Below are 27,979 nucleotides of genomic sequence, written 5' to 3' on the forward strand. Positions count from 1 at the left end.
GTTTTTTACAACCTGGACCTTATTTCTGGCATAAAATACGATCGTTTACTCACCCATATAACTTTGACGTCATTTGGCGTCATTTGGAGTCATTCGGACGATCGGAAGTTGTGCGTCCAGAGTGTTTGGTGTATAAGTGGAAATGCTATCTGTAAGTTGTGAGAACGGATGGACAGCAACGTTGAAAATGTTGAAAATTCTCCTTCATCATCAGGACGCTTGATCAAACATGCTAAGCTAACTAGTGCTATCCGAGTGCTTTACGGATGTCATGATGCGTCTGTAGGATTTAATCGATGACATCGTGTCCCTAATGGGGATTAAACAGATCAAGTAATCTAGGTTGCGCACTGTCTGGTTTCCATCTGTGTCCAATATGCTGTCTCGATTGCTGCACGTCATTTCTAACGTCTGTTTTCTTCTTTAGGTTGCCAGTAGAATGAGATATTTGAGTTGTAGTCAATATACTGGCGGTCAACGATACAGCGCGGTTGCTGTGTCAACCGCTAGGCGTCTATAGAAGGCATCGAGGCTAACAGCTTAGCAAGCTAACGGCTTGGTAGCTTAATAAAAGGATGAGGCCGCTGGAAATATACGACTCTTTTCTCAGACAAAATTTGAAATTATAACTATTTCAATATATTAACCCTCCATCCACCTCCTATATTTATAAAAAATGTAGGTGAACTTGGACCTTTCTCCACAAGAGGGGACTGTTCAAATGTTAATTTACCCACTGAATCGGTCACCTTAGCTATCGCAGCAACATTTGCCCTCCCGTAGCTACCACAAGATCATTCATAACCTGTTGTCTTTTCAGCTGCACTTGCTAATGCATCACTGGTGTACATACATCAGTCAAATCCCCGACACTTCCCTGGAACCAAATTAGAATAATCCTCCACGTTAAAGTTAAATCAACAAGGCAGAGTTAAGGATACATGACGAGTGAAGGCGACGCCGTGGAGCGCTCAGAGAGTCGTACTACATGAAATATAAACCCCTGAGTCTCGACACCTGGAGACGAACAAAAAGGTACGGTGTCGCGTTAATCCTCTGATGAGGAAGTCAGTCACTGGAAACCTGCTGCAGACCAAGAGGATAAAAAAACACAGGTAAGGCCGGAAGAAGAGAAGAAATGAGGCGATAGCAGCAATAAACTGAGGGTGAGGAGTTGAGTCTTAGCTCAGATGTGGAGCAGGTGATTGGCAGGGATTAAACAGCTGCTGTTAATTGGAAGCACAGGTGAGAAGAAGATTATGCAAAGCAGGTATTATGATGCAAAATACTACAAGTGAATAGACTGACATGGAGCGGAGGGTCTGCACCACATGTCTTCACATGTATTAATAACAACAGGACTTTTCATAGACAGCTCTTTAACACAGTGAAGCCTGACACTTAAAACAATTATAATTTCCACAATTAAAACCATTACCACATCTGATTCTATCTATTTATCTATATCTAAAAATTCTATCAATATTAGTAAGGATTAATGCAGACATTTAAATCTTTTAACTAATCAGTGAGAAGTGGTAAAAAAAAAGTTCTGGTCTGGTCTCTTGTCTTGTCTTGACTTGGCTTGTCTTAGCTTGTCTTGTCTTGTCTTGTCTTGTCTTGTTTTGTCTTGTCTTGTCTTGTCTTGTCTTGTCAGGTCTGGTCTCTTGTCTTGTCTTGTCTTGTCTTGTCTTGTCTTGTCTCTTGTCTTATCTGGTCAGGTCTCTCGTCTTAGCTTGTCTTACCTTGTCTGGTCTGGTCTGGTCTGGTCTGGTCTTGTCTTGTCTTTTGTCTTACCTCGTCTTGTCTTGTCTTGTCTTGTCTTGTCTTGTCGGGTCTGGTCTGGTCTCTTGTCTTGTCTTGTCTTGCCTTGTCTTACCTTGTCTTGTCTTGTCTTGTCTTGTTTTGTCTTGTCTGGCCTTGTCTGGTCTGGTCTGGTCTGGTCTCTTGTCTTGTCTTGTCTTGTCTTGTCTTGTCTGGTCTCTTGTCTTGTCTTGTCTTACCTTGTCTGGTCTGGTCTTGTCTTGTCTTTTGTCTTACCTCGTCTTGTCTTGTCTGGTCTGGTCTGGTCTCTTGTCTTGTCTTGTCTTGCCTTGTCTTACCTTGTCTTGTCTTGTCTTGTCTGGCCTTGTCTGGTCTGGTCTGGTCTCTTGTCTTGTCTTGTCTTGTCCTACCTTGTCTGGTCTGGTCTGGTCTGGTCCGGTCTGGTCGTGTCTCGACATCTCTCGTCTCTTGTCTCGTCTTGCCATTTCATCGCCTGTCTCATCTCGTCTCGTCTTGTCCTATCTTAACTGTGTGATATGTGACATTAATTCATTCATTTTTCATCATAATAATTTACAGGATCTTATTTTTTGTCTCTTTAACGCTCTGGTGATCTTCCAGGTCTTGGACCAGTGGTTTCCTTTGGTTTTTGTCCTGCTGGTGAGTATCAGACCAGAATCAACCAAACTGTTACTTGAGAGGTTTCTCTTTTTGAATCAGATGAGCTGAAGCTCTTCCTCCTCTCATGATGTCACAGACGCCTGCCTCCTAAAGCCGGCAGCAAGTGACGGGAGGGGGGAGGATCAGTTTCACTGTGCAGAGCGACCCGCTACAGACCTGCACCGAGCTCTGAGACAAAGCAGCAGAGGACAAACTACAGGGGGAAAAGAAAAATCTAAATACAAAAGAATTAAAGAAAAGTCTCTTGGACAAATCTCATGGAGCCGCCAGACTGTGACGTGAAAGGAAAGTGTAAGAGGAAGAGGAGGAGGAGGTGTAAAGGTCAGTCCAGAAGCTGTGGCTGGTAAAGTTGTTGTCACTCAGATTATGAAAAATGACTTTATCACATCTGATTAATTGTGCTTCATGGCGTCTTTAATAATTGTATACTGTTTTGATGTGGTATTTAATTTATTTTTATTGTGTCATTTTATTGTGTATCATCTGAGTTGGACATTTACTTGACTTGTGTGACACTTTTCTACCAAAATACGTCCATCGGAGTTTTAATATGCGAACAAACCATTTGCTTCATATACTCAAATAGAAAAAATGACAACATGTCTAAAACTCGTTTCCTCTCTTTTGATTACAAGAAAAAAAAAGAAAGTAAGAATTTGGTCGTGTCCAAATAATTTATGTCCATCATTAACGTTTCAAATAAACTTTCTGAGTTTCTGCACCTTGGAGAATTCCCGTCCAGTAATCTCTCATTTCTAGCTCATTTTTGAGAGAAATTAAATAATTCTTCTAATTGACAGCTTTAGTTTAAAGGAATACTTCAACATTTTGAATTAATTAATGCTCTTAACCGTCAGCTAGCGTCCTCCAAAGGTAGAAGGGATTATATGAAGGGTTTAAAGTGACTCTATTACGTCGGATTGATCGTGACTTGCGAGACCTTTATTGTGCTATTTGCTGTGTGTCACTATTTCTGTTGTGTTCCGGAGGCAGGAATATCCTTTAATTCTCAGTTGGACATCTGGAATCACTTGTGTGACACTTTTCTTTCAAAATATATCTTGATCTGCTTCAGACATGTTGGAGAAAAAAAAACATTTTTCATCTTCATTGCGAGAAAAGAGAAGCAGAATTTGGACATGATGTTAATCTTGCAAGTTTTTGTTTAGACAAAATAAATGGTGCCACTTTTAGCAGAAGCATTTGTGAGTTAAGGGCCGTGACGTGATAAATCATGAATTACGGAGAGATGATGCATGTAATTTGGATGTAAACCATGTTTTCCGGCTGGATTTCTCACAGTGAGGTGCTCCTTTACACCTTGATTTTATCTTTGAGGTGGGGGAAGATGAACTTTGCAAGATATTGGGTCTAAAACAGAGTGAAAAACTTGTTTTCTTGAAGACTGATGAGGGTTTCTTAGTGATTCTATGAACAACACCTGAATTAGAGGATGTTTATTCAGATTAACCTGCACGGCGATATGTTCTTTATGCTTCCGGTTGTTCTCTCACGACCAGAAAGTCTACAGAAAGTGCAAAAGTTGTTGGTTGTCTGTCTATTCTGGATAAAACACGATGAACATGATTTATTCTGTGGCGAGGACATTATTTTTGTGCCAAATTTTACGGCGACCATCCAATAGTTTTAAGAAATGAAAATACAGAGGATCAGCGAAGTCATTAGGATATATTGTCTGATGCAATCTGTCCGGTTGATGTTTAAATATGGATGGACTCGCTGTACGACTTCATGAAAGAATATAAAGATTTTTCAAATGTGAGTAGATCAGAGGCTGATATTTTGCAAACTATACGTTGTTTGCTGTATGTATGTGCATAAATGAAACCTCTCATCACGATACCGGCTCTGGTAATCATAATTACAGTCGTCTGGCCAACAGGTCAGCCTTTTAGGATTAAGCTGTCATTGTTCTCAGCATGTTAATCCTCTGTAAATGCCGCAGATTACTCCTTGATGGCTCTGGTATTAAGTCCAGTGGTTATTCAAAGTGCGCTAAGCACATTCCACTTTCATTAATGACCTTTTTTTTGTGCATCACTGAGTGAAAGCGCATCCTCTTTGGAAAATAAATGCTTCCAGAAAGTCATTACTCAGCGCAGCCCCCTTCAAATCCGACTGTCGGCTAATGCTTTCACGGTATCCAACAATGAGCTGCACATTTGAACACCAGCTGGCATTTTAGGAACAGAAGGTGGCATCTTTTTCATTCTCCGTTTACAATGGAGCTCTGTGAACGCACGGCAGGAGGGAAGATCGCGTCATGTGACAGCTGAGCTCTGAGTAATTCAAAGGCAGCAAGAAAAAGTTAAACGAGCTGAGAAGGTTCTCTGACCTTCATGAAAACTGTTTTCTTTCTTTGTGTAACTTGTTCAGTGGACAAGTTCTGGTACAGTAGAGGAAATAACCATCCATAAAAAAGACTTTTAGACCATTAGTGTTGTTGCTAATGCTGGCCGTCTCACCTCCATGTTAATGCTAGACTCGACTATTGTCGGTTTTTAATATTTTGAATGGGAATGGACCACGGCGTGGCCATTGCTTGTCTAACATAGCTTAGCATTATTAACAGAGAAACTCATGCTACCAGAAATGGTAGGATCCCCCTGATTGGTGGTCAGCAAACCAATCAATAACCATCATTAATGTTCAAATAAAATTTCTGAGTTAGCTCTTCCTAGTCTCCCAGCTAACAGCAGCTCTTCCTATCTCCGTAGCCTCGCATCTAATAGCAGCTCTTCCTAGCTTCCTAGCCTCCTAGCCAACAGTAGCTCTTCCTAGCTACTAATCTAATAGTAGCTCTTCCTAGCCTCCCAGCTAATATCAGCTCTTTCTAGCCACCAATCTAATAGTAGCTCTTCCTAGACTCCAGGCTAATAGTAGCTCTTCCTAGTTTCCTAGCCCCCCAGCTAATATCAGTTCTTCCTACCTACTCAGCAAACAGTACCTCTTCCTAGAATCCAGGCTAATAGTAGCTCTTCCTAGCATCTCAGCTAATATGCTTTTTTTTTTTTTGTTTCCTTTTGATTGATGATCCCAGACTACTGCCTCCTGCTGGTATCAAAAACTGTTTCCTCTCAGGTGCAGTACGTTTAGATCAGCTGGTTGTTGGCTGTAGTCTTTGTGGTGTGTTCAACTCTTTCGATTCGTTGGCACAGCATTTAGATTTAACTGAAAAGCAGCTTTGTTTGAGCTCATTTATCACTGAGCAGACTGAGCACATAATGAAATTACTTTGCTAATAAGGACAGTTCTCTGCATACAGATGCCTACACGAAGCTGTGGTGAGCTTTTCATTAAAAAAAATAAAAAGTCTGCTTGTCTTCATAAAAATCCCCTTCTGTTGTCTTTTTTTCAGTCAAACCAACAGACTGTCAATCGTTGGCTGTAAAGTCTGGTTGGAGAAATGATTTGATTGTCCTGCTTTCAGCGCGGATTACGACCCTATCCACATGGAACAAACAGCTGGTGTCTGCGGCGTTGGTTTTTCTCACGGCGCGTCAGAGGCGTTTGGACGTTGTCTGTATATCGGAGGCTTTTTGGATAAGCGAGCTCCGTCGCGCAGTCAAACTTAGTGGGGCATGTCAGTGCGCAATTTCACTGATGGATTCTGCCATCGCCACACATCTCTGGAGCCCTGGCTTCATGGAGACATTAGCAATATGGTTTGTGCGCCCATTTAACTTAATTGCGGGGACGCTCGACGGGTAAAGTGTGGCACTAACTCTGTAAGGGTTTAGGGGTCCCATTTCCTCTGCAGCTCAGACAGGAAGTGATGCCGCTAGTCTACATTATAGTTGTCAATTGAAGAAGAAAGATATGGAGTTGAGTTGGATGTCTCCATGAAAATGCTGGACATTGTCTTTTGGTGCAGATTCAAAAGCATTTGGCGTTTCTGGACATTATGGAGCAGGACAACAATGACCTATCCTCACCTAATTGACCTAATGGCCTCCTGATTGCTCTGCTGACCACTGACCAGAACGTTCTTCTTCATCTGCAGACAGCACCCAACGGCTTTTGGCAACCTTACCCAGAAACACCACCTTGAGGCTGTGGGACCTCGGAGAACCCGTCCATCCACTGTCCCAGACTGACACACACACATATTTAAAACCTTGTCTATAAAGAAAGCTCGCTGTGAGCAGGGTTTGAACCTGCGTGGGGAACCCCCATTGGATTTCAAGTCCAACGCCTTAACCACTCGGCCATCACAGCTGTTTTCTTGCCATTTTCTCACCACACACCCACCTAATGCCACATTTCTTAAATCTCAGGTTTAACTGTACAAAAAAAATAAACACAAAACTGTGCAATCAATTTGTTTGCGCTGGAATACCTCCACCCCCCTTTCCCCCCTCCCCCGGTGAAAGTTGTTTTGAGTTCTTATGTTGTAAAGTGTGCTCATATGTGCTTATGTTGCCGAGGATTTTTTTCCCGGTCCCACACTGTACTCCCCCTGATGAGTGTAGTCTGGGAGCTGCTTTTTTTATCCTCCCCTCTCCTCTTGTTTTTCTTCCCCTTTTCCTCCCCCCACTATTGCAATTTCCCCATTGCGGGACTAATAAAGGTTTTTTCAATTTCAATTTCAATTTCAATATTCTCTTTAAATACAAATAAAAAATTACACCTACAGATTTCTACGTTCACATATTGGTCTCTGATAGCTGCTTTTGTCTCATGATAAGTAGTTTCCCTATAGTTCGACTAAGTCTCATCAAAATTAAAAAATAACAAAACAACGAGTTCGGAGCTAAATGAAAGCTAATCTTTCAAGCAGATAAAGCGACAGAGAAGCAGCAGGCAAGGACATTAAAAGTTGAAGCGAGGCCGTCGTGAGAAGTCAACAGCCTGCCGTAGATTATCGCTGTCACTGTTATTATCTCTCATTGCTGTTTCATTGCACATTACCATATGTTTCAGGCACTCGTTTCATCACTCATTTGCAAATAATGATCTCTCCACCCGTTTGAGTTGAAGGCAGATGTTTAGGTTTTGAGTGTGACTTTACGCAACGGACTAGATTTAGACCTGAGGTCAAATCACAAACCGAGATTTAATTAGATAATACATGTCATTTGTAATGTAATGTCAATCCTAATTGACTGCAACATATTAGAGTTCAGAGAGATCATGTTTTAACTGGATGCTCGTAGACCACAGACAGCATGACTCAAAAGTGAAGCGAAAGCAAGTAGAGCTCCCCCTGGTGGCTGGCTGCAGTATAGGTTATAAGGTCCACCCCCCCATGTAAGTGGATGGGACTTGGGTTAAACTAAAGCATTAAAATACACTTAAAATTTAATTTAAAAAACATTTCAATGATGGTTTCAGTCATTTTATGTAGTTAATATAATCCATATTCAAGTGTGTTAAGAATTGGAATAAATAAAAAATATGGGAAATAGCATCAATTTGGCTAATACAAGGAAGTGGGAACGCATCATACATATTTATATACAGTATATGGTGTAGACAAGCAGAAACATCCAAGGCTGAAAAATAAAGCCAGCTGCAGTTCCTCTAGTGTCAAAGGATATCAATCCCCATTGACCTCCATATTAACTTTACAGCAGAAATAAAAATGTTTAAAACCTGGTACATAAAGCTAATTTCTGTGTGGAAAGAATTTTTAAGACGTCTTTAAACAATATCAACTCTTAAAGTTATGCAGAGTCTGAAAATCAGGTTCATCGTGGTGATCTGTCATCGCTCCAGAAGCCGAATAAAAAAAAAGTTAATAAGGATGATAAGTTGTTGTTTTTTTACCATCTTTCAAAGACTTTGTTAGAGAAGCCTTTAATATTCTGCAAAAGGAAGAACGGTGCATCATTACTTGCAGACGTCAACGCATTATGCAATTGCTCAGATAAATTTGCTGATCTCATGAGACACAGCTGGCATTGTTATAAATGGTAAATAAACATTAAAGTGCAACGCTGTGAGCAGGGTTTGAACCTGCGCGGGGAGACCCCATTGGATTTCAAGTCCAACGCCTTAACCACTCGGCCATCACAGCTGTGGAAAGCCCTACCGCTGAGTCTTCCCTCGAGAAGCCAATGAGTTGTTGTTGAAGTGTCTTTACCTCTCATGCATTACACATGAAATTCTCCCTCCTCCTGCCTCCCATGAACCATCTACGTCTTTTCTGTTGGAGTGCAAAAAAAGCCTTTATGGTCTTCCACATCTTGGGGATGCATTGGAGGTTTCCTTGCCGAAGCCGTTTCCATGCACATAAAACTCTAAAGATCCACAACAGAGGCTTGAGTCGTTGGTTGATTTCACAGTGACGTTTCAGTTGACAAACAGAAACTGGTGCAGCTAATTGTCAACTGAAACAAACCAGGCAAGTTTCTGATTGAGTTTCCTCAAACTCCCCACCAGTCCCCTAGACCTAGAAGTGAAGAAGCTACTCGGATGAGTGGACTATGAGAAGAGCCCATTGGAATTTAAGTCCAACAGCCAGTCATAGAAACCAATGAGTGTGCAATGTGCATTCAGCAAGAATCAAGCTTCAAGTCAGACGTTAAACGCTGTGAGTAGGGTTCGAACCTACGCGGGGAATCCCCATTGGATTTCAAGTCCAACGCCTTAACGGCCATGACAGCTGTAAAAGAATAGCTCCTCCGGTGTTGTTAGGACCACCTTGACTTGCTCACAACAAAGTGATTGAAAACAAGCAGATGTTGTGTTAAACTGTAATTTATTAAGATTAAACAACTTAATCAATCAATGGGTCTGCCACTCAGGCCAGCCCACAAAGGACCATACGACCTGGTGTTTCCCCCCTAGCCATAAACATACCAAACTGAACCGATATCAGAAATAAGACAGAAAAAGAGAGACTACCAAAACCCATCAAACAGAATAAAGAAGCAAAACAGAAGCTACGTAAACAATGGCTCCTGCTGCAGTGGCCAGGAGAATGTGATGTGAAAGACAATACCAAGGTTCCTGCCCCTATTTATTGGATCCATCTGATTACCCCATATTAGCTTCACCTGAGGGTGAGAACACAAGATTTAAAAAGTCTTTACCACTCTTCACCAACAGAGGGGAACACGGGTATCTCAAATCTAACACCTTCGCCAATCAGCCAACACAGCTTTAATGTTTAATGGGTTTTAGCAACACTAGAGAACGTTGCCTAGACGTCAGAGAGGTAGATTTGTTTTTCCAGAATGGTTTTGAGGCTACAACAGCACGTAAAAAGATGCAAACAACACTGGAGGCGGTCACCGAATGAGAAACGAATCCAAAAAGTTTCCGTATTTCTTTGCCCTTGAGGAAAGACAGTCCACGTTACAAGTAAATGAAGCCACTTGCCATTAATTATGCTCAGCAAATGAGATTATCCACAGCTGTCAGACTGCACGCACACACCGGACAGCGAGCGGGTGCTTCCCCCAACCCCCCCGCTGCCATGCCTAATTTCATTATTCTATTAAATAAGGTTCATTAGCAGCGGCTGGATGGAGAAACTCTACTTCTAAGGTTTGATAAATACCTTCTTCTCAATTGGCCTCTAAGTTACTGTCCTGTTGACGACATGCAGCTGTGCAGTAGTGAACACGACTCAAAGGATGATTGTAAATAGATGTTTATTGGCAACTAGTGTTCCTACCCTCTACCTGGAAATGAGTGAATTTCAGTGAATCAAAACCTTATTTAACTGATAACCCATGAAAACCGGACCAATGTGATAAGTAGTCATGTCAACAAAACATTACACGGTAGTTTAATCTGCTTATCCCTACAGAACGTCCTGCATTTGAGATATAAATGTTTATCATCCTGAGATGGAGACCCTCTTAGGGAGACTACACCAATCAGGCATAACATTACGACCATCTTCCTAATATTGTGTAGGTCTCCCTTGTTAGCTCCAACATGAAACACTCAATGTCCGGTCACCACAGTTTGGAGCTCAGCCAGTATGAAAATCGTGGTTAATAAGAATGAGCAGGCAACAAGACTTTGCTGGAGAAGCCATTAATGGTCTTCCACGTCCTGGGGTTTCTGTGCCGAATCAGTTTCCAGATGCATGCACATAAAGCTCTGAAAGTCCACAACAGAACCTTGAGTTGTTGGTTGATTTCTCAGTGGGACAGTCTTGAGAAACTATGGAGAGAAGCCAGTGGATTTTAAGTCCAATGGCTAATCAAAGATAATCCGCAAACCAATGTGTGCAATTGTGAGTTGCAGACAAATTTCAAAACCAGGGAGACCCAAGCTTGGTCTCAGACTTCAAACGCTGTGAGTAGGGTTCGAACCTACGCGGGGAGTCCCCATTGGATTTCAAGTCCAACGCCTTAACCACTCGGCCATCACAGCTGTGGAAAACCCTACCGCTGAGTCTTACCTCGAGAAGCCAATGAGCCTTTACCTCTCGTGCATTACACATGAGATTCTCCCTCCTCCTGCCTCCCACGAACCATCGTCTTTTCTGTTGGAGTACAAAAAAAAAAAATGATTTCAGGAAAAGCAACATAAGCCACTCAGTGTCCAGTCGCCATAGTTTGACACTCAGCCAGTCTGAAAATAGTACTTTGCTGGAGAAGCCTTTACGGTCTTCCACATCTTGGGGAAGCATTGGGGGTCTCCTTGCCGAAGCCGTTTCCATGCACATAAAGCTCTAAAGATCCACAACAGAGGCTTGAGTTGTTGGTTGATTTCACAGTGACGTTTCAGTTGACAAACAGAAAGTGGTGCAGCTAATTGTCAACTGAAACAAATCAGGCAAGTTTCTGATTGAGTTTCCTCAAAGTTTGAGTTTAACCTCAAACTTCCAACCAGTCCCCTAGACCTAGAAGTGAAGAACCTACTCGGATGAGTGGTGAAACATCTTCTCAAAAAAACCCATTGGATATACCATGATCTGGATGACTGAGTACCTTCACAGACTATGAGAAGAGACATTAAACGCTGTGAGTAGGGTTCGAACCTACGCGGGGAATCCCCATTGGATTTCAAGTCCAACGCCTTAACCACTCGGCCATCACAGCTGTAAAAGAAGAAACTCTTCAGTGAGAAAAATGAAAGTGTTTCAAAGATTCTGCTAGAGAAGCTTTTATCACCTACTACACCTTGGGGATGTATTGTGGGTTTACTTGTTGGAGCAGTTTCCAGACTGGTACATGTGGATCATCCCACAGATACTTGATCATTTTGGGATCTAGTGAATTTGGAGGCCAGGTCAACACCTTGTGTTGACCTGGCCTCTTGTTCTTCATGTTCTTCATGTTTTTTTTGGTTTTTTTTAGTTGTTCCTAAAGCATTTTTGTGTGTGTGTCTATGTCAGGCTGCATCCTGCTGGGGATGGCTGCTGCCATCAAGGAGTGTCATTGCTACGGGGTGGGGGTGCCTGGTCTGGTCTAGGTGGGTGCTACATGTCTAAGTAACATCCACACCAATGAATGCCAGGTAAAAAAGTTTCCCAGCATTGAACTGTCACAAGATGGTGAATGTTATTCACTTCTACTTTCAGTGGCCATAATGTTGTGGCTGATCGGTGTATTTACACAGAGTGAGGGTACAGGTTCAGTAATTCATACTGCTCATTGGTGACCTCCATTATTTGCTTTTACATGTCAGCTTGGGGAGAAGATCACAGGTAGATATAAGAAATAATTTGTCAAGTCGCAACCTGGTTAATTTCTACTTAAACACCAACACAAATGTCTGTGAGTTAATGAAATGATACGTTAGTGTCTAGTGTAGGAGACGATGGGATTAGTCAACAAAACACAAACAATTATCACGTTTTCCTTTTTTCTTTTTGTTTCGTCCCTAAAATAAATCGGCCCATTAGCTGTTGATGATGATGGAGGCCATTAAAACACCTCCACCTGCCTTCAGAAGCTCGGGCCTCACATCATTACGTTTGCATCTCATCTCGCAGCCCTCGCTCATATCGGCCCAACACTTAATGGCAGTGCACGCCTAATATAACGGCAAGGTGCAAGGTTAATGCAGAATAGTTTAGCCTGCGCTCTCCATTATTCTGAGGACTTTTAGTTTGCACTGAGGACTCCGACACAATCACTGGACAGTGGGTCGTAAAACAAACGTGTAGGAAGTCAGAAATGCATGCACAGACTGAGACTCTTCACCGACACGTCTCTTATAATAATGGTGATCTCTTATACTCATACACTCTGCCGCCACAGAGCGCTGCTGAACAAAAGCTGAAGCCCGGATGAGTTTAACGGGAATGAATGGGGTCACTGGTTCTGGGCGCCGGCGGGAATCAGCAGGTGATCTATTAGAGCAGTCGGGCTCTGCAGGGTGTTTCCTGAAGACAAATTCCAAAATCAAAAGGACGTGGAAGATAAATTGAGCTGGAGCAGAGAGGAGGAAAAAGGAGCAGGATTTAGAGAAATAAAACCAAAGTTTTTAGAACAAACTTCACTTTTTGTTTTTCTGTTTCTTTGGTTTTGACTTGTTAAAGGTCTGCGGATGTTTAATGGGACATGATGAAAAGTTTGCAGGCTAGTTTCTAAGTTAGTGACGTTATATTTCTAATAATGGAAGTCACCCGTATTGTGTCTGTGGAGTCTGAAGGGTTCTGTTACCCTACATTAAACTTTAAACGGATAATTTCCACCAGCTTTCTTCAGTCATGTCTCTCTGACTTCTCAATCGCTTCTCACTTTATTCTGAGAAGTTGCAAAATAGATTGTCTGAGTGTTTTCCCTCCAAATCGTCAGAAATCCCCGAACCAAGCGTGTTTCCAAATCCCGACAAATCTGCAGAAGAGTGGTTTGACCAAGCATAAAAAGTTGACAGACAGCAATCACACTAAGAACATTGGTTTTCATGAAACCCTCAAACCTCTCGCCCAATCTTTGGAGATCTAATGAAAGGCGATTGTCGCTCCAGAAAACAGCGTGACTAGGTTAACAAGACAAAGCTTCCCATTCACTTTAAACCCCTTGATGCATCTTGTCTGAAAGCCTCGGTTCCTTATCATCGACGCCTTTCAATTACCCCGGCTGCCTCTGAGTCGCCCCTCTGTTTGTTTTCTCCCCGTTCTTTTGGTGGCGACTCTAATGGCCTCCCTGGCCTCATGCATTAGATTTGGACTATCTCCACAGATGTGCTTAGGGCCGTCCATTTCATCACGTCTGTGGTTGGAAATACAAAGCCAGGGATTTGTCTCATGAAAATACTGAAGGATTTCATGTGTTTTTTGATGTTGTTGGGGTTTTTCTTCAGGACGGAGCGACACGGGTTCAACCCTCATCGGTCCCATAAAACACTGGGACACTGGAGCATCGTCAGCCGAGGATGCAGACAATTCAAGTAAACATTTTTCCAACCATGCTAATTATTTTGTGGTATTTCCTGCTCTTTCAGCCTCCAGCTACAGTGCTTTACTACGTTTGAGCTCCAAGCTACTTTATACAACAGCTTTAATACATTTAAATAGATTACAATGTTAGCCATGGCTTTATGTGCGACAGTGTCGTCTGGAGATTAATAAATGAATCCAGTTCACGGTGATCCCTTGACTTCACTAAGGCCAATAATCGGTCAACATTTAACACGTCCAAGAAAAAAACGGCCAACCAGAACTTACCCGTGTCTGGCCCACGGGATGAATTTGCAAAGTGCAAAAATTACATCTAAGACTTTAAGTGCAATTTTTCAATAAAATTATCCCTATGGGTTGCACTTGCTGCAGACATAACATCACACTGAGACCCGGAACTGAACAGCAGATGACTGCAATGTGCTGAAATTGCGTTTATTTTCCTTAAGAAAATTTCAGGCTGTTCATAAAATGTTTTGTAAAAGGATAGTTGTTGTTATTTATAGGTAATTCTGCTGTTACTGTCATGTTACTGGTCCAGCCCACTTGAGATCAAATTGACTCCCCGAACTAAAATGAGTTTGACCCCCCCTGAGCTACAACATGGACCAGCACGACATCCATGGTTCCCAGTGTGCAATGGTGTCTCTGCAATAACTGCTATACCGTTTTTGTACATTCATTCGTATCCCCTCACCCTCAGGATGAATCATTTGGCAATCCAAAGTTAGCTTCAATTAGATTTGAATTAGCTTAAATGTACGTAAGTGTACGTAAACGTTAAATGTTGCTGACCATCAAGACAAACTTGCAATGATGTCCAGTCTGACTAGTAGTCGAAAAACGAATTTTCCGTCTAGCCACCCAGTTGGACTTGTCTTATTTCTTGCTTGTTGTTAGTTTTTGATCTCGGCATCTCTCCATTCTTGGCATTCGAGTGTTAACATCAGTCGTAAGTCATGAGAAGATCTCTGCTAGGCAACTGTTACCGTCTAGAGGCCAGCGAGGCTAACAGTTTAGCAAGCAATCTAGCAATCACCACGTGTCATAACTCATAAAGCTTACAGAATCCTTTCACTTATAAGAATGTCGACACCACCACACAGGACTGCAGGATTTTATGATTAAGTACGTGCAAAACTAAAACCCTTTCCTTCAGCCTTAGCTATTGTTAGCATGCTAACAAGCATAGTAGAGTGTCACTGAGCTGCTAGCATGGCTATAAACTTTGCTAATGTTTGTCTATATATCCTTTCCATTAATTTTTACAATCCCCATCATGACTCTGTTCTCAACAGGTAACAGTAGTTTGGAGGTGAAAGAGAATCAGGATAATCCTCTTCAAAAGTATCACCCATCGACCTTTTTCACAACTTTTCCAAGACACGGACCGAGAAGAGCCCTGAAGAGGAAGCAGCCACTGGTCGATGGTAAAGACCGACCGCTCTACCAAAGCCACTTGACTTGCAAAAGAGCAGCCTGGGCTGTGACTCAGAAGAACGCCCTGGTGCAGCTGAACGAGTTACGACCGGGTCTGCGGTACGAGATCGTGTCAAAGACTGGACCGCTCCATGCCCCGGTGTTCTCTGTGGGCGTGGAGGTGAACGGCGTCCACTTCGAGGGCAGAGGGCCAACAAAAAAGCAGGCCAAGATGAGGGCCGCAGAGCTGGCCCTCCAGTCATTCGTCCAGTTCCCAAACGCCTCACAAGCTCACGCCACCATGCGGAGCATCGCCAGCGCACCTAAGGATTTTACCGCAGATAAACTGGACATCAATGACACATTCCTCAAAGAATGTGTTGAAAACTTTGACCTCCTTCACTGTAGCACAGCAAAAAAGGAGGTCTTCTCCAGCATTTACAACCACAGACGACTCGTTCGACTCACGCTGGACTTCAAGGATCCCAGAAGACGAGCCGACAGCACCTCACTTATGGAGCGCCTGAGTCCTGTGGTGCTGCTCAACGAGCTCCGACCGGGACTCAGGTACATGTGCCTGACGGAGAGAGTTCATGGCAGGCCCACAAGGAGTTTTGTTATGGTGGTGAGGCTGGAGGGGAGGGTATTTGAAGGGTGTGGTCACAGTAAAAGACTGGCCAAGGTCCACGCAGCTGCAGCCGCCCTACAGTCTCTTTACAACATAAGCCTGGGACCGGAGAGGAAGGTGATGGGCCTCCAGGGCAGCAGGGCCAAAAATCAGCTACCTCAGGTGAGTACTCTTGTACAGAACTTACCCAACACAGTATATGGAGTTTTAAATGCTGCTTACACTTGAAACTGAGATTTGAAACTATGAGACGTGAGAGTAAAGTGACTTTGTAGTTTGAGCTTTTTGCCTTAAAATGGAGTTTTGAAAAAACTTTGTTGACTCTGGGGAGACGAAGGGGGCGAGTGAGCAAGAACCTCTAATGCACAATTGAAATGTGGGTCAAATATGCAAAGGACAATGGAAAAAGACGGACGCGTCCATACTTTATTAAACCCAGAGTGGATCAGGTGACCCTGAACCACCACCAGGCCACTCTCCTGTGAAGCCAGCTAGAACCACTAAGTCGTTATGCTGCTATAAGTCTTTCCATGATGCAATTAACACCTATCCTCTAATTTCTTCGCTCTCTGTATCCATACATTCATGTGCTACTAACGTATAGCATGTTATAGCTACATTTCTTTACCCAGCTGGCCTCAAGCAGATGGATCCTACCATGTCAAGGTTTCTTCTTGTTTAAAGGGAGTTGTTTCTTTGCTGCTGTCGCCTTAGTGCTTGCTCTGGAGGTTACAGGTTTCTGCGATCCACCATTGGCAATTTGAATTGTTGTCAATGCTATATAAATGAAATGAAACTGAACTAGCACAGTGGTGTGGTGGTTAGGACTGATGTATCACAGCAAGAAGGTTCTGGGTTCTAATCCATGGGCCGGCTTGGGCCTCTATGTTGAGTTTGCATGTTCTGCCTGTGTCTGCGTGGGTTCTCTCCAGGTACTCCAGCTTCCTCCCACCGTCCAAAGACATGCTGGTTAGGTTCATTGGTGATTCTAAATTGGTCGTAGGTGTGAGTGTGAATGGTTGTCTGTCTCTCTGTGTTAGCCGTGTGATAGACTGGAAACCTGTACCCTGCCTCTCACCCAATGACAGCTGGGATAGTCTCCAGCCCCCCCTGCGAACCTCCAGAGGACAAGCAGTTACAGAAGACGAATGAATGAAATTGAATTAGATGTAAATGAACTAAATGAGAAACAAATTGACCACAAGCGCAGCAACTACTGGGAGGAAAGAAGTTTGTTTTGAATGTTCCTCTTTTTGTGTATGTTGCATTGTCATCTCACAAAAACCGTCCATGGCTTTTTAGGATGACCATTAAGGACATTACACATCTCCATACATATATATAGATACAGTACCCCCCAAAGCCTATATACCACCATCATTTGGTGATGGTGGTATATAGATGACTAAGCACGATGCAGAAAAGATGTCCAATCAGCATTTCAGAGGATTTATAAAGAGGTGACTCATCACCACTTATTCACTTCGTGCCCTTCACATGTTGAAGACAAATGTCTCTCGCTTGGAGACGTCAGCTTTAAGCAGCAGCTCTGAATTTGCACCTCATTTCTTTAGCCTCTACTAAACAGTCTGGATAAATGGGTCTGAGGTGCGGCGTAAGCGACCAAATGGAGTGTGCCGCACATCAGCACGGCCATCGTCGTGTCCTGAGGCCCGAGATCCGGATGGTGTCCTGCACGCTCATCTGCAGCATCTAAACAGCTTCATTATGTCCCAGAGCCGCAGAGAATTGTCCCCGCCGTCTTTTGCTGTCGTGCTTTATGAATACAAGAAGATTTGTCGCTAGGGGAGGTGGGGGAGGGGTGGAGGAGGGGGAGGTGGATTGAACCGTGGGTCAAATATGCAAAGGATGATGTAGAAAGACAGACATGTCCTCAGTTTATTAAACCCTGGAGGGAGAATCCACTGACATTCAGATGCAACAGAGACAGAAAACAAGGATTTATGAGTCTGAGCAAACATTTTTCAGGCTGCAGGCTGATACACCAAAACCTAAGTGAACAGTTTCCAGATTTTTTTTTTTCTCAACTCATCACTTAGCATCAACCCCTCGCCTCCTTCCCTTCAATAAGAACTGTCTGTCAGGCGGCGTGACGCATTAATGAACATTATTACAGCACATTAGAGATGAAGGAGGAGCGGCAGCAGACCAAGGAGATAGAGGTGGAGCGGGAAGGCGGTGTGAAGAGCATAATAATCCGGCAGATAATTGTTTAACACAGTCATTACGCACGACCTTGTGGCACCGTCACCCAGAAAACGACGAGCGGGAGAAAAAAAAAAGAAATTCTTCTTCCAACTAAAGGAGCTCTGCAGAGACATTTTAAAAGGCGAGGTTCACATATTTTAAACATGTCTTCAGTGTTCTGCTGGGAAACTTTTGGACCTGGCATTCATTGGTGTGGATGTTACTTAGACATGTAGCACCCACCTAGACCAGACCAGGCATCCCCACCCCATAGCAATGACACTCCTTGATGGCAGCAGCCATCCCCAGCAGGATGCAGCCACAAAAACACTTTAGGAACAAAAAAACATGAAGAACACCACAAGGTGTTGACCTGGCCTCCAAATTCACTAGATCCCAAACTGATCAAGTATCTGTGGGATGATCCACATGTACCAGTCTGGAAACTGCTCTAACAAGTAAACCCACAATATATCACGATTAAAGCTTCTCTAGCAGAGTCTTTGAAACACTTTCGTTTTTCTCACTGAAGAAGCCCTTTTCCACAGCTGTGATGGCCGAGTGGTTAAGGCGTTGGACTTGAAATCCAATGGGGTCTCCCCGCGTAGGTTCAAACCCTACTCACAGCGTTTGAAGTCACGAGTCTTCCTTTTGAACTCTTTCTACAACTCACTATTGTACACTCATTGGTTTGTTGATTCTCTATGATTGGCTGTTGGACTTAAAATCCAATGGGTTCTCCCCATAGTTTCTCAAGACTGTCCCAGTGTGAAATCAATCAACCACTCAAGGCTCTGTCATGGAGTTTTATGTGCATGCATCTGGAAATAGCTTCGGCACAGAAACCCCAGGATGTGGAAGACCATTAACGGCTTCTCCAGCAAAGTCTTCCACAGACTGAGGGAGTGAAGAGGGAGAAAACTCTCAGCCATCGTCGACAGACTGTCTGCTTTTTTATTTATTTTTTATTTTGCCACGTCCATCCCTGCGGCCCAGGTGAATGTGTGTTTTAACCCTCACCCTGTCATTGGGTTTGAATATAGCTTCAACATGAAGCAGCATGCATTCTCCAGGCGACTCTGCAGGAAAACTGCAGGAGCGTTAACAACAATTAACATTCATGAGAACAAGACTAATAAATCTAACAAAGATCAAGCGCAGCAAGGATAAAAACACAAGTATAGGTATTAATAAAAGTGTGCACGCGGACCAAAGCTGTAAAGAAGTTGTTCCTGAGTCCGTATGTTCTGGACTTGAAGCTGAGCAGCCGTCATCCTGAGGGGAAGAGGGGTAAAAGAGTCCATGAGTCTTTCATGATGCCAGCAACTCTTTTCCTGCATCTGTCTCCTGGCCAGCAACACTTAGGCCTCCTCATGGAGTCTAACCTTTGACTGGAGCCTGAATTAACAACCAGCAAACTACTTTCTGTATACAACCACCGAAAAACATGGTAGAGAACGGTTACCAACACAAATGACGATCGCCACTAAACAATGGTGATGATGTAAAGAAGAAAGAGAAGGATGGTGTAAGAAAAGGACGAGTTCCTGCTGCATCCTCAACTCTTCCTCTTCTCTTCTGCAGTTCTTCTCAGAGTCGGTCTATCACCTGGTGAGAGAGAAATACTCAGAGCTGATGGATGGATGTTTCTCTACCTCGCACGGCGTACGTCACAAGGTGCTGGCCGGGATCGTCATGACCAGAGGTGAGCGATGGAGGGTTTCGATTTCCATGAAAGAGGATAAAGAATTCTGATATAGGGCAGTTTTTGAAGCTCAATGTGGCGTCTACGGGCGTTGCCATGTCGGCAGCGCCTGTCTCCACCTAACTCCCAGCTAATTCAAGAATAATCAAAGAGGTGGAGCGTGAGTGGAGCTGAGGCTAAAGAAAGCTAAATATTAAAGTGACATTTCCAACTGAATCTTTTATTTGGTCGTGGTTACAGGTTGTTTTAGCTTCATCTAATGCTGCTTGATTTAGTTTGGTTGGATTCTACCCACAGCTACAACCGTTTGCCTCCATTTCAGACATAAAAACTTTTGAACATGTACTTTTGTGGGTCTTTTGGCTAATTATGTTTTATTTTGTCTAGCTTTTGTGTTTTGGAGGCAAATTTTATTGTTGAAAATTGTTATTCTTTACATTTCTGGGGCAAATCTACCATTTTTAGTTCAGAATTTAGTTATAGGGCAGTTTTTGAAGCTCAGTGTGTCGCCATCTTGGCAGCACCTGACTCCACCTAACTGAATCAAGAATAATCAAAGAGGTGGAGCTAAGGCTAAAGAGAGCTAGCAACCTGTGAGGACTCCTATTAAAATCACTAATCATGCATTGAGTCTTTTTCAATCAAAAAAACAGTTAATAGTTTCCATTTAACGCATAAAAACATTGATTTAAAAATGATTTTCAGCTTAAAGCATTTAGAAAAGTGCCAGCCCGATTGTTAACATCCTGGTTGTTATGGGATGCAGAGACGGAGAAGAGACAAAAGCATCTGTTGAATGAATTCAATCCTTTCTGCCTCCTCCAGGATTTGACCTTCGGTCGGCCCAGGTCGTGTCTCTGGCCACGGGGACGAAGTGTCTGGATTCGGACAACGTGAACGACCGCGGCTGTACGCTCGGAGACTGTCACGCCGAGGTCATCAGCCGAAGGGCGCTGGTTCGATTCCTGTACAGTCAGCTGGAACTGCTGCTCTGGTACTGTCAATAGTCTGGGTTGACTGCGTCGACTTAAATGGTGGATTCAACCTTAAAAACATCAATTTAGTTTAAGAAGACTGAGCTTTTTTCATTAATTATGGTGCTTTGTCAGTTTTTCAGATATATTTTGCTATTAAGAGTTGAGTTTTCAAATTTTTTGCTAGATTTTGTTCTTGAAAATCCAATTTTTTGTCATTTTGTATGTTGAATATTGTCTAAATAAGCAATTATTTTATCATTAAATATTAATTTTACTATTTTAACTTGTCTGTGAAAGTTCTCAGTCATCCAGGTCATGGTATATCCAATAAAGGTTCAAAAAAGGCAACTGGACTTGTAGAGTTTTTTGAGAAGACGTTTCACCACTCATCCGAGTAGCTTCTTCAGTCCTAGGGGACTGGTGGGAAGTCTGAGGTTTAAATAGGAACTCCTCCTGAAAAAACTTGCTTGTTATGTTAACAACCAGAAACTGGTGCAGCTAATTTCCATTAACGACTGGGTACATACCTATTGTTGAGGGGGGACTGTTTTGTCCCCCCTCCTCTTCCTTATGAATGGTGCATTTAAGGAAGCATCGTTAATATTTGTTGTTTCTTTTTCTATTTATTTGGGAACATTATGTCTTTTTTTCCAGTGTCCCTATTGATTTTAAGATTGTAACTCAAGCTTGGGGGTATATTTCTGTAATTTGACAAATTATTAATATTTATTTTTTTTGTCTTGATTTGATGATTTGACGATGTGATGATGTCGGTGCAGTTGGTGTCATTGCGTCTCACGTTGAACTTGTCTCTTTCCTCTCTGAAGTAAGCCAGCAGACGATGGGGAACAATCCATCTTCATTCCAAACAAAGGCGGCAGTGCCAGCTTCCGGCTGCAGGACGACGTCCTCTTCCACATGTACGTCAGCTCGTCGCCGTGTGGAGACGCTCGACTCAACTGTCCCTACGAGACCACAGCGGCATGTGAGACAAACGCAGAGGCCTCAGTTCAGACCATTAACATCCGTCCTGGGCAATCTGATCCCGAGCGTCCAGCTTAAAGTACAGATGTGAACACAACCAGCACATTTTTGAGGGATCTGATCTCAGACCACATGTGGAAGTGGTCTGAGACACATTTGACCTCAGGTAGTGTGAACACATGATGAGCCCTGGGACACATTAAAGGCCACCTTTCAGAAAAGGACACCATTCCACTGTCGCCCGGCTCTGTGGCGCAATGGATAGCGCGTTGGACTTCTAGTCAAAGACATGAGATGTCATTCAAAGGTTGTGGGTTCGAGTCCCACCAGAGTCGTTCCTTTGGGAGGAGTTGGTGTTTGAGTAGAAGGTTTTGGTGTAGCTAAATCAAAAACCTAATCCCCAACCACCACCCAGAGTGTACATGTGAAAATGATGCCTGTTTATTAGTAATGAGAGCCTTTTAAAATATTCTGTCCTTGTAACTGTAAAACTAACTACACAATAAATTAGAATTAACTAATTACATTTTTCAGGGTTCAGTTATAATCTGAGTTTTGCTTCCAAAATAACTAACGTCGTGAATAATAACTTACCTCGCGTGCTGTCAATGAGAGTGACTTTACAGCTTGTTCCAAAACATAGATCATCTCCCCAAGTCATGACTCATACACAGCAAACAGCTGTTCTGAAACAGCAGCAGGTAGAGATCAATTAGAGACAGCAACTCAAATTATGTCTGTGTTTATTTACATACAGAGCACAAAACTGAGATCAGATCTCAAGTTCTGGTTGGGGACAAATGTAGAGACACATTTTAATGCCAGGTGTGGACACAGGTATTTACAGCTGGACACTTGAGATCAGACTTACCAGGACAGATGTTGATGTAAGGTCTGAACGGGACCATGTAGATGATGAAACAGAATGTTGAGTAATAACTGGAAGGGACCTTGTAATAAATCAGTTTTCAGGGTCTGAGTTTCTCCCTCTATTCTCCTTTCAGATCCCAGCCGGAGGTTTCGCTGTCACCTCAGGGTGAAGGTGAACGGGGGCGAGGGCACGCTGCCCGTTACGACTCAGAGAGCCAATCAGATATGTCCTGGTGTGACGCCGAGTAAACCTCCCGTCAGCATGTCCTGCACTGACAAAATGGCAAAGTAAGTCCGATTGATGAATAAATGAATAGAAGGTGGATAGATGACTCAACTCTCTGAGGGTTCGTCCTACAGGTGGAGTGTCGTGGGTCTCCAGGGGGCTCTTCTGTCTCACCTGGTGGAGCCGGTCTACCTGCACAGCCTGACGGTGGGCACGCTCAGCCACACAGGTCACCTGGCCAGAGCCATGGCACGCCGGCTCGCGCCCGTCAAACACCTGCCCTACCCCTACCGACGACAGCAGCTGCTGCTTGGCTGTAGGTTCACGATAATTATTGGTTTTTGATTAAAATTTGTCTTTAATTACATATTTATGCCTCCAGTTCAGAAATATTTAATCATTAAATGTCATTTTGTTGGGTTTTTGGTTTAGGTTTCCAGTTTAAATTTAATTTTAGGGCTAATTTTGCCCAGAAACTACAAAAAATTACACATTTCAACGGCTTTTCAGTTATTTGTTCACATTTTTTCATCTTTTTGACCTAATTTTTTTTAATTTTTTTGGTGGATTTTGTCTTTAATTACATATTTCTGTCTCCATTTCAGAAATATTTAATCGTTAAGTGTCATTTTGTTGAGTCTTTGATTTAAGTTTCCAAGCGAAACCTTTGTTTTGTCAAGTTGTATGGCTAATTGTGTCCAAAAAATGTAATTTTGTCTTGTTTCCTTATGTCACTTAATCTTCTCTGGCAGGATTCGACCCAAAAGGACATAATTAGTGGGAAAATACAACTAAAACCGTTCTACTTTTGTGTGGATTATGTCATTAATTACATATTTTTGTCTCCATTCAAGAAATATTTTAACATTTAAGGGACATATCCAACTGAACCTTTTATTTGGTCGAGGTTACAGATTGTTTTAGCTTTATCTCATGTTACTTGAACTAGTTTGGTGGGATTTGACCTAAAATTACAGAATTAGTGAACTACAACCAGAACTAGATTAAAACAAAAGAGTAGTATGAGGGAATTTTGTTATTAATAACATAAGTTTGTCTTAAACGTGTACTTTTCTGGGGCTTTTGGCTAAATCTGTTATATTTTGTCTAGATTTTGTATTTTGGAAGCAAATTTTTTGTCTTGTAGAACACATTTTTTAGGTGTGTCACCTCTGCAGGCATTATTTCAAAAAGACTAATATTTAATTCAGGCAGCTCAGGTCGCCCAAACATTTTCTGAAGAAGCTATTTAGATATTGACATGTAATAAAACCACCCAGGTCTGAGCAGCAGGGAGGTCCGACCAGCAGGAAAGGCGCCCAGTGTCAGCGTGAACTGGAGCTGTGGTGATGGAGGCCCGGAGGAGATCAGCACCTCCACAGGAAGGAGGACAGACTCTGGGACGCCGTCACGGCTCTGCAGGCGCTCCATGTTCACCGGATGGCAGAGGCTGCAGCAGCAGGTGAGTCGGACGGCTGAAGACCAGGAGGAAACCCGCTGCTTCCGCTGTTTTATCTTGTAAAGCTTTTGTCTAGTTTTAAAGCTAATTGGGCCTTAAATATGAACCATTTAGTGATGTTTCTAGTTTTGTTTTAGCATAAAAATAGTTTTTGTCCATTTTTGGGTGGATTTTGTCTTCAATGACGTATTTGTCTTTAAGTTTCAGAACTATTTTACCATTAAAGTGTCATTTTGTTGAGTTTGTGGTTAAAGTTTCCAAGTGAAACTTTTATTTTGTCAAGTTTTAAGGATGTTTTAGCTTCATTAAATGTTATTTGATCTAGTTCGGCTGGATTCTGCCAAAAATCTCATCCTTAGTGAAAAATACAGCTAAAGCTAACTAAAAGAAAAGCTCTTTGTCTATTTTTCTGTAGAATTTATCTTTAATGACATATTTTTGTCTCACTTTTAGAACAATTTTACCATGACAGCGTCACTTTGTTGAGTTTTTGGTTAAAGTTTCCAAGTGAAACCTTTATTTTGTCAAGTTTTAAGGCACATTTTGCCCTAAATATGAATTTTCAGGTCGTCTTAACTTAATCTAATGTTATTTGATCTAATTTGGATGGATACTGCTCAAAATTACGGAATTAGTGAAAAATAGAACTAAAAAAATTGATTTTAAAAGATTTTTGGGCTGTTGTTGGGTGGATTTTGTCTTTAATTACATATTTTCTCCCAGTTTAATAACCTTTTTTTATTTATTTTTTTTACCATTAAAGCATCATTTTGCTGAGTTTTTAGTTAAAGCTCCCAAGTAAAACCTTTGTCAGGTTTTAAGGTGACTTTTTCCCTAAATATGAACTTTTCAGTCGTTAATCTAATGTTACTTGATCTGTTTTGTCTTCAAATTGATGAATATGTCGTGTTAAATGCTAAAGGAGACACCTGTCACTCTGAACTTGATGATGATGCCCCTGTAGTGACAAGCGTTACTAAAACTGTAGCTTTTAATATCCCATAAACACTGTTAATCTAAAGTTATAAGAAAACTTATTCCTACCCTCCTATGAACTGTCTGACTTATTCAACTTCTCCAGAGAGATTTCTTTTACACATAATTAACGTTTTTGTTGAATTATTTTAGCAAACATCAACTTTTACAACCTTTTTTCCATAATAAGTGCATGCGTTTTTCTGTATGGTAGATAAAAGCACATCTACTGACACTGAAAATGCCAAATAAAGAATATTTTGCACTGATAGGGTGTGGCCAAACAAGGCGTTCTTAAAATACCATACCTTAAAATTCACCGAAAAATTCAGAATTGCTCCATGTGTAATTATTGAGCAATAAAAGTACCGACATCTCTATTTTCTCGAGGGGTTTCACAGACCACTCTGACTCTCTTGACTTGGCATGTGTGACTAATAACATTAATCCCTCTTTCGACATGCCACTTCCTGCTCAACCTTTCTGAAACTTTGTTAACGTTGTTAGTCACACCTGGACTCTTCCTGCATTGACAGGTCAAAATGTCTGCTGTCCATTTCCATGGGACAGGTGTCATTTATTTTATTTTTTTTTTTGGAGGCTGATTGACAGGAGTTATTTTTGGACAAAAATACAAATTAACAAGTGCACCACTCACTGGGCTGCCACTGGTTTTTCACATTGTACGGTCCAGTCCATGTAACACGTTTCTGTCCTTCTTTCTCCAGTTGAACAGTTCGGGCACAGACTCTGCTACAGGGACATATTCGGGTTCCAAGATGGCGGCCGGACGCTACCAGAGGGTGAAGCAGCAGTTTACCAGCGCTCTGCAAGGTCGAGGTCTAGGGATGTGGCTCAGGAATCCTCCAATGAACTGAGTTATAGAGGCTGAATATGAAGGGCTAGTGCGAAGTTCATGTTTATCTTTCTTTTTAAATGTGGCACAAATTGGGAAGTTTCAGTTTCATTCGTCTTACATGAGATACTGAGTCGGACAGAAGAGGCTGAGCAGACGAGTACATTTAGGCAAAAGCTGGAGTAGACTTCTGAGCCTGTAATATTAGCTTTAGTAGTCAAAAGGTTCTGACCAATGCTAACTTAGCAGGCTAGCTTAAACCTGAACAGTCACATAAATGTAATCACTTAGCTAGCGGATTGGTACCACAAAAATAGTTTCTACAAGACTAACTACCACTGTTTCAAATGTGGATAAAGCACTAATAAGGTGAGGTTTCTGTTACATCATACAGACTAATAACATCTGTTACGACTAAAATGTATGCCAACTATCTCCCATCTGGGGTGAAATGGTAGCATAATAGCATCCAAATAACTCTTGAGCTTGTGGTTATGACAATTGAAGTGTGTAAGTGGCAGCATCAGTCCCGAGAACATCGTCACTAGGCAAAAACAGGATAACTAAATGTTGGAAATGAATGTTGGGAAAAAAAAGAAAAAAAAACAGCATATGGCAAATTTACAATTTATTACCTTAGCATTCACCATTCATTCGTCAGCAAACATACAACCGACTCAATAAGTCACACAGTGCCTTCAAAAAGGAGCTGTGTTTATCGTGTTCCCCCAGGAGAAACCATACGAATGCTCCATCTTGTGGTATTCCCTACTTTGGAAATGGAATCTTTAAAAGTTCACAAGTTTGTGATATTTTTAAAGACGTTTTCGGACATTGCCGTTGAAGGTTAATTTCGACTTCGATCCTTTCAGAGAGGTTATAAAATTATAGAGACAACCCCTGAGGAAAATGTTGATAACGTCTGTTGATAGATGCAATCTTTTCCTCAACTTTTTACGTCATAACCAGAAGATCACAAGATCCATATGAAAACACCTGGTAATAATTGTTGACCAACCCTACACTGAAATATGTAGACAATGTAATTAGGACATAATTTCCATTTATTGGTGTGACAGAATGATAATGGAGTAATTCTGTACGCCACTAAGAAAGCACAAATGTTTTGCAGGTCATGTCTTTTGGAAAACCAAGAAGATACTCCTCCTAAAATATGGAGGTCAACTTAGCATTAGATATACAATCATAATCCAGTTTTATCCATCATCTCATTTTATTTTTCATGTACAAGTTTGTGTTTGCTGTCTTGTAATGACCCACACAACCCTTCATTCTTGACCCAAGTCCTCGGTCATCTGTGTCCTCATAAGGTCAGCACCCAATCAAAGGTCCTCGCAAAGACCATAAACAAACCACTCAAACCTTTGTTCTTGTTGACTTCTCCAAACCTTAACCAAGGCCAACACATACTCAAACCAAAAGTATAAACCCTGAAACTGAATGGTTTACATTGAGGGGACCTGAGTCAACCAGGCCTTTGTCCCCAAATGGGAGGGGAGTCCCCACAATGTGCATATTCGTGTCCCACATACACAAATGCTCCTGTGTTTTGTGTTGGTTTTGTTATTTGCGCCTCATGTGTTTAATTGTGTTAAAAAAAGTTTCCCAGTGAGTGTCAGTGTGTTTAAGACTGATGGCACACTGCCACCTAGGGGGAGATGGCGTTCCCTACAGGATGGAAAGAGGAAACAATTGTTTTTAACTAGTTTTGTTTTGTGTTTACACCATTTGATCCCTTTAAAAATTTATTTGATTACAAATATTCCAAAGACTCATTTTCCTGTGTTTCTTGATGTTTATTCATGGAAAAGATTTTGAGTGACATAAAGGAGGTCTGCTGAAAGGCTTACTGGATGCTATGAACCTTTTAT

The 27,979-nt window shown here is 42.1% G+C and overlaps 1 protein-coding gene across 1 annotated transcript; it reads left to right on the forward strand.

Moving 5' to 3' along the window:
* The first annotated feature begins 978 nt into the window (after positions 1–978).
* On the forward strand, positions 979–27,894 carry LOC311489290 (double-stranded RNA-specific editase B2-like). Its single transcript, XM_084546307.1, has 11 exons — positions 979–1,115; positions 2,386–2,766; positions 13,684–13,770; positions 15,079–15,989; positions 19,620–19,740; positions 20,566–20,734; positions 21,545–21,702; positions 22,706–22,859; positions 22,932–23,113; positions 24,078–24,259; positions 25,960–27,894. Exons 2-11 carry the CDS (start codon positions 2,703–2,705, stop codon positions 26,107–26,109), a joined length of 2,178 nt encoding a protein of 725 aa, XP_084402433.1. The 5' UTR covers positions 979–1,115; positions 2,386–2,702; the 3' UTR covers positions 26,110–27,894.
* Positions 27,895–27,979: the final 85 nt, after the last annotated feature.

Source organism: Chelon labrosus (genome assembly GCF_963514085.1).
Source record: "Chelon labrosus genome assembly, chromosome: 6".
Taxonomy (NCBI): Eukaryota; Metazoa; Chordata; class Actinopteri; order Mugiliformes; family Mugilidae; genus Chelon; species Chelon labrosus.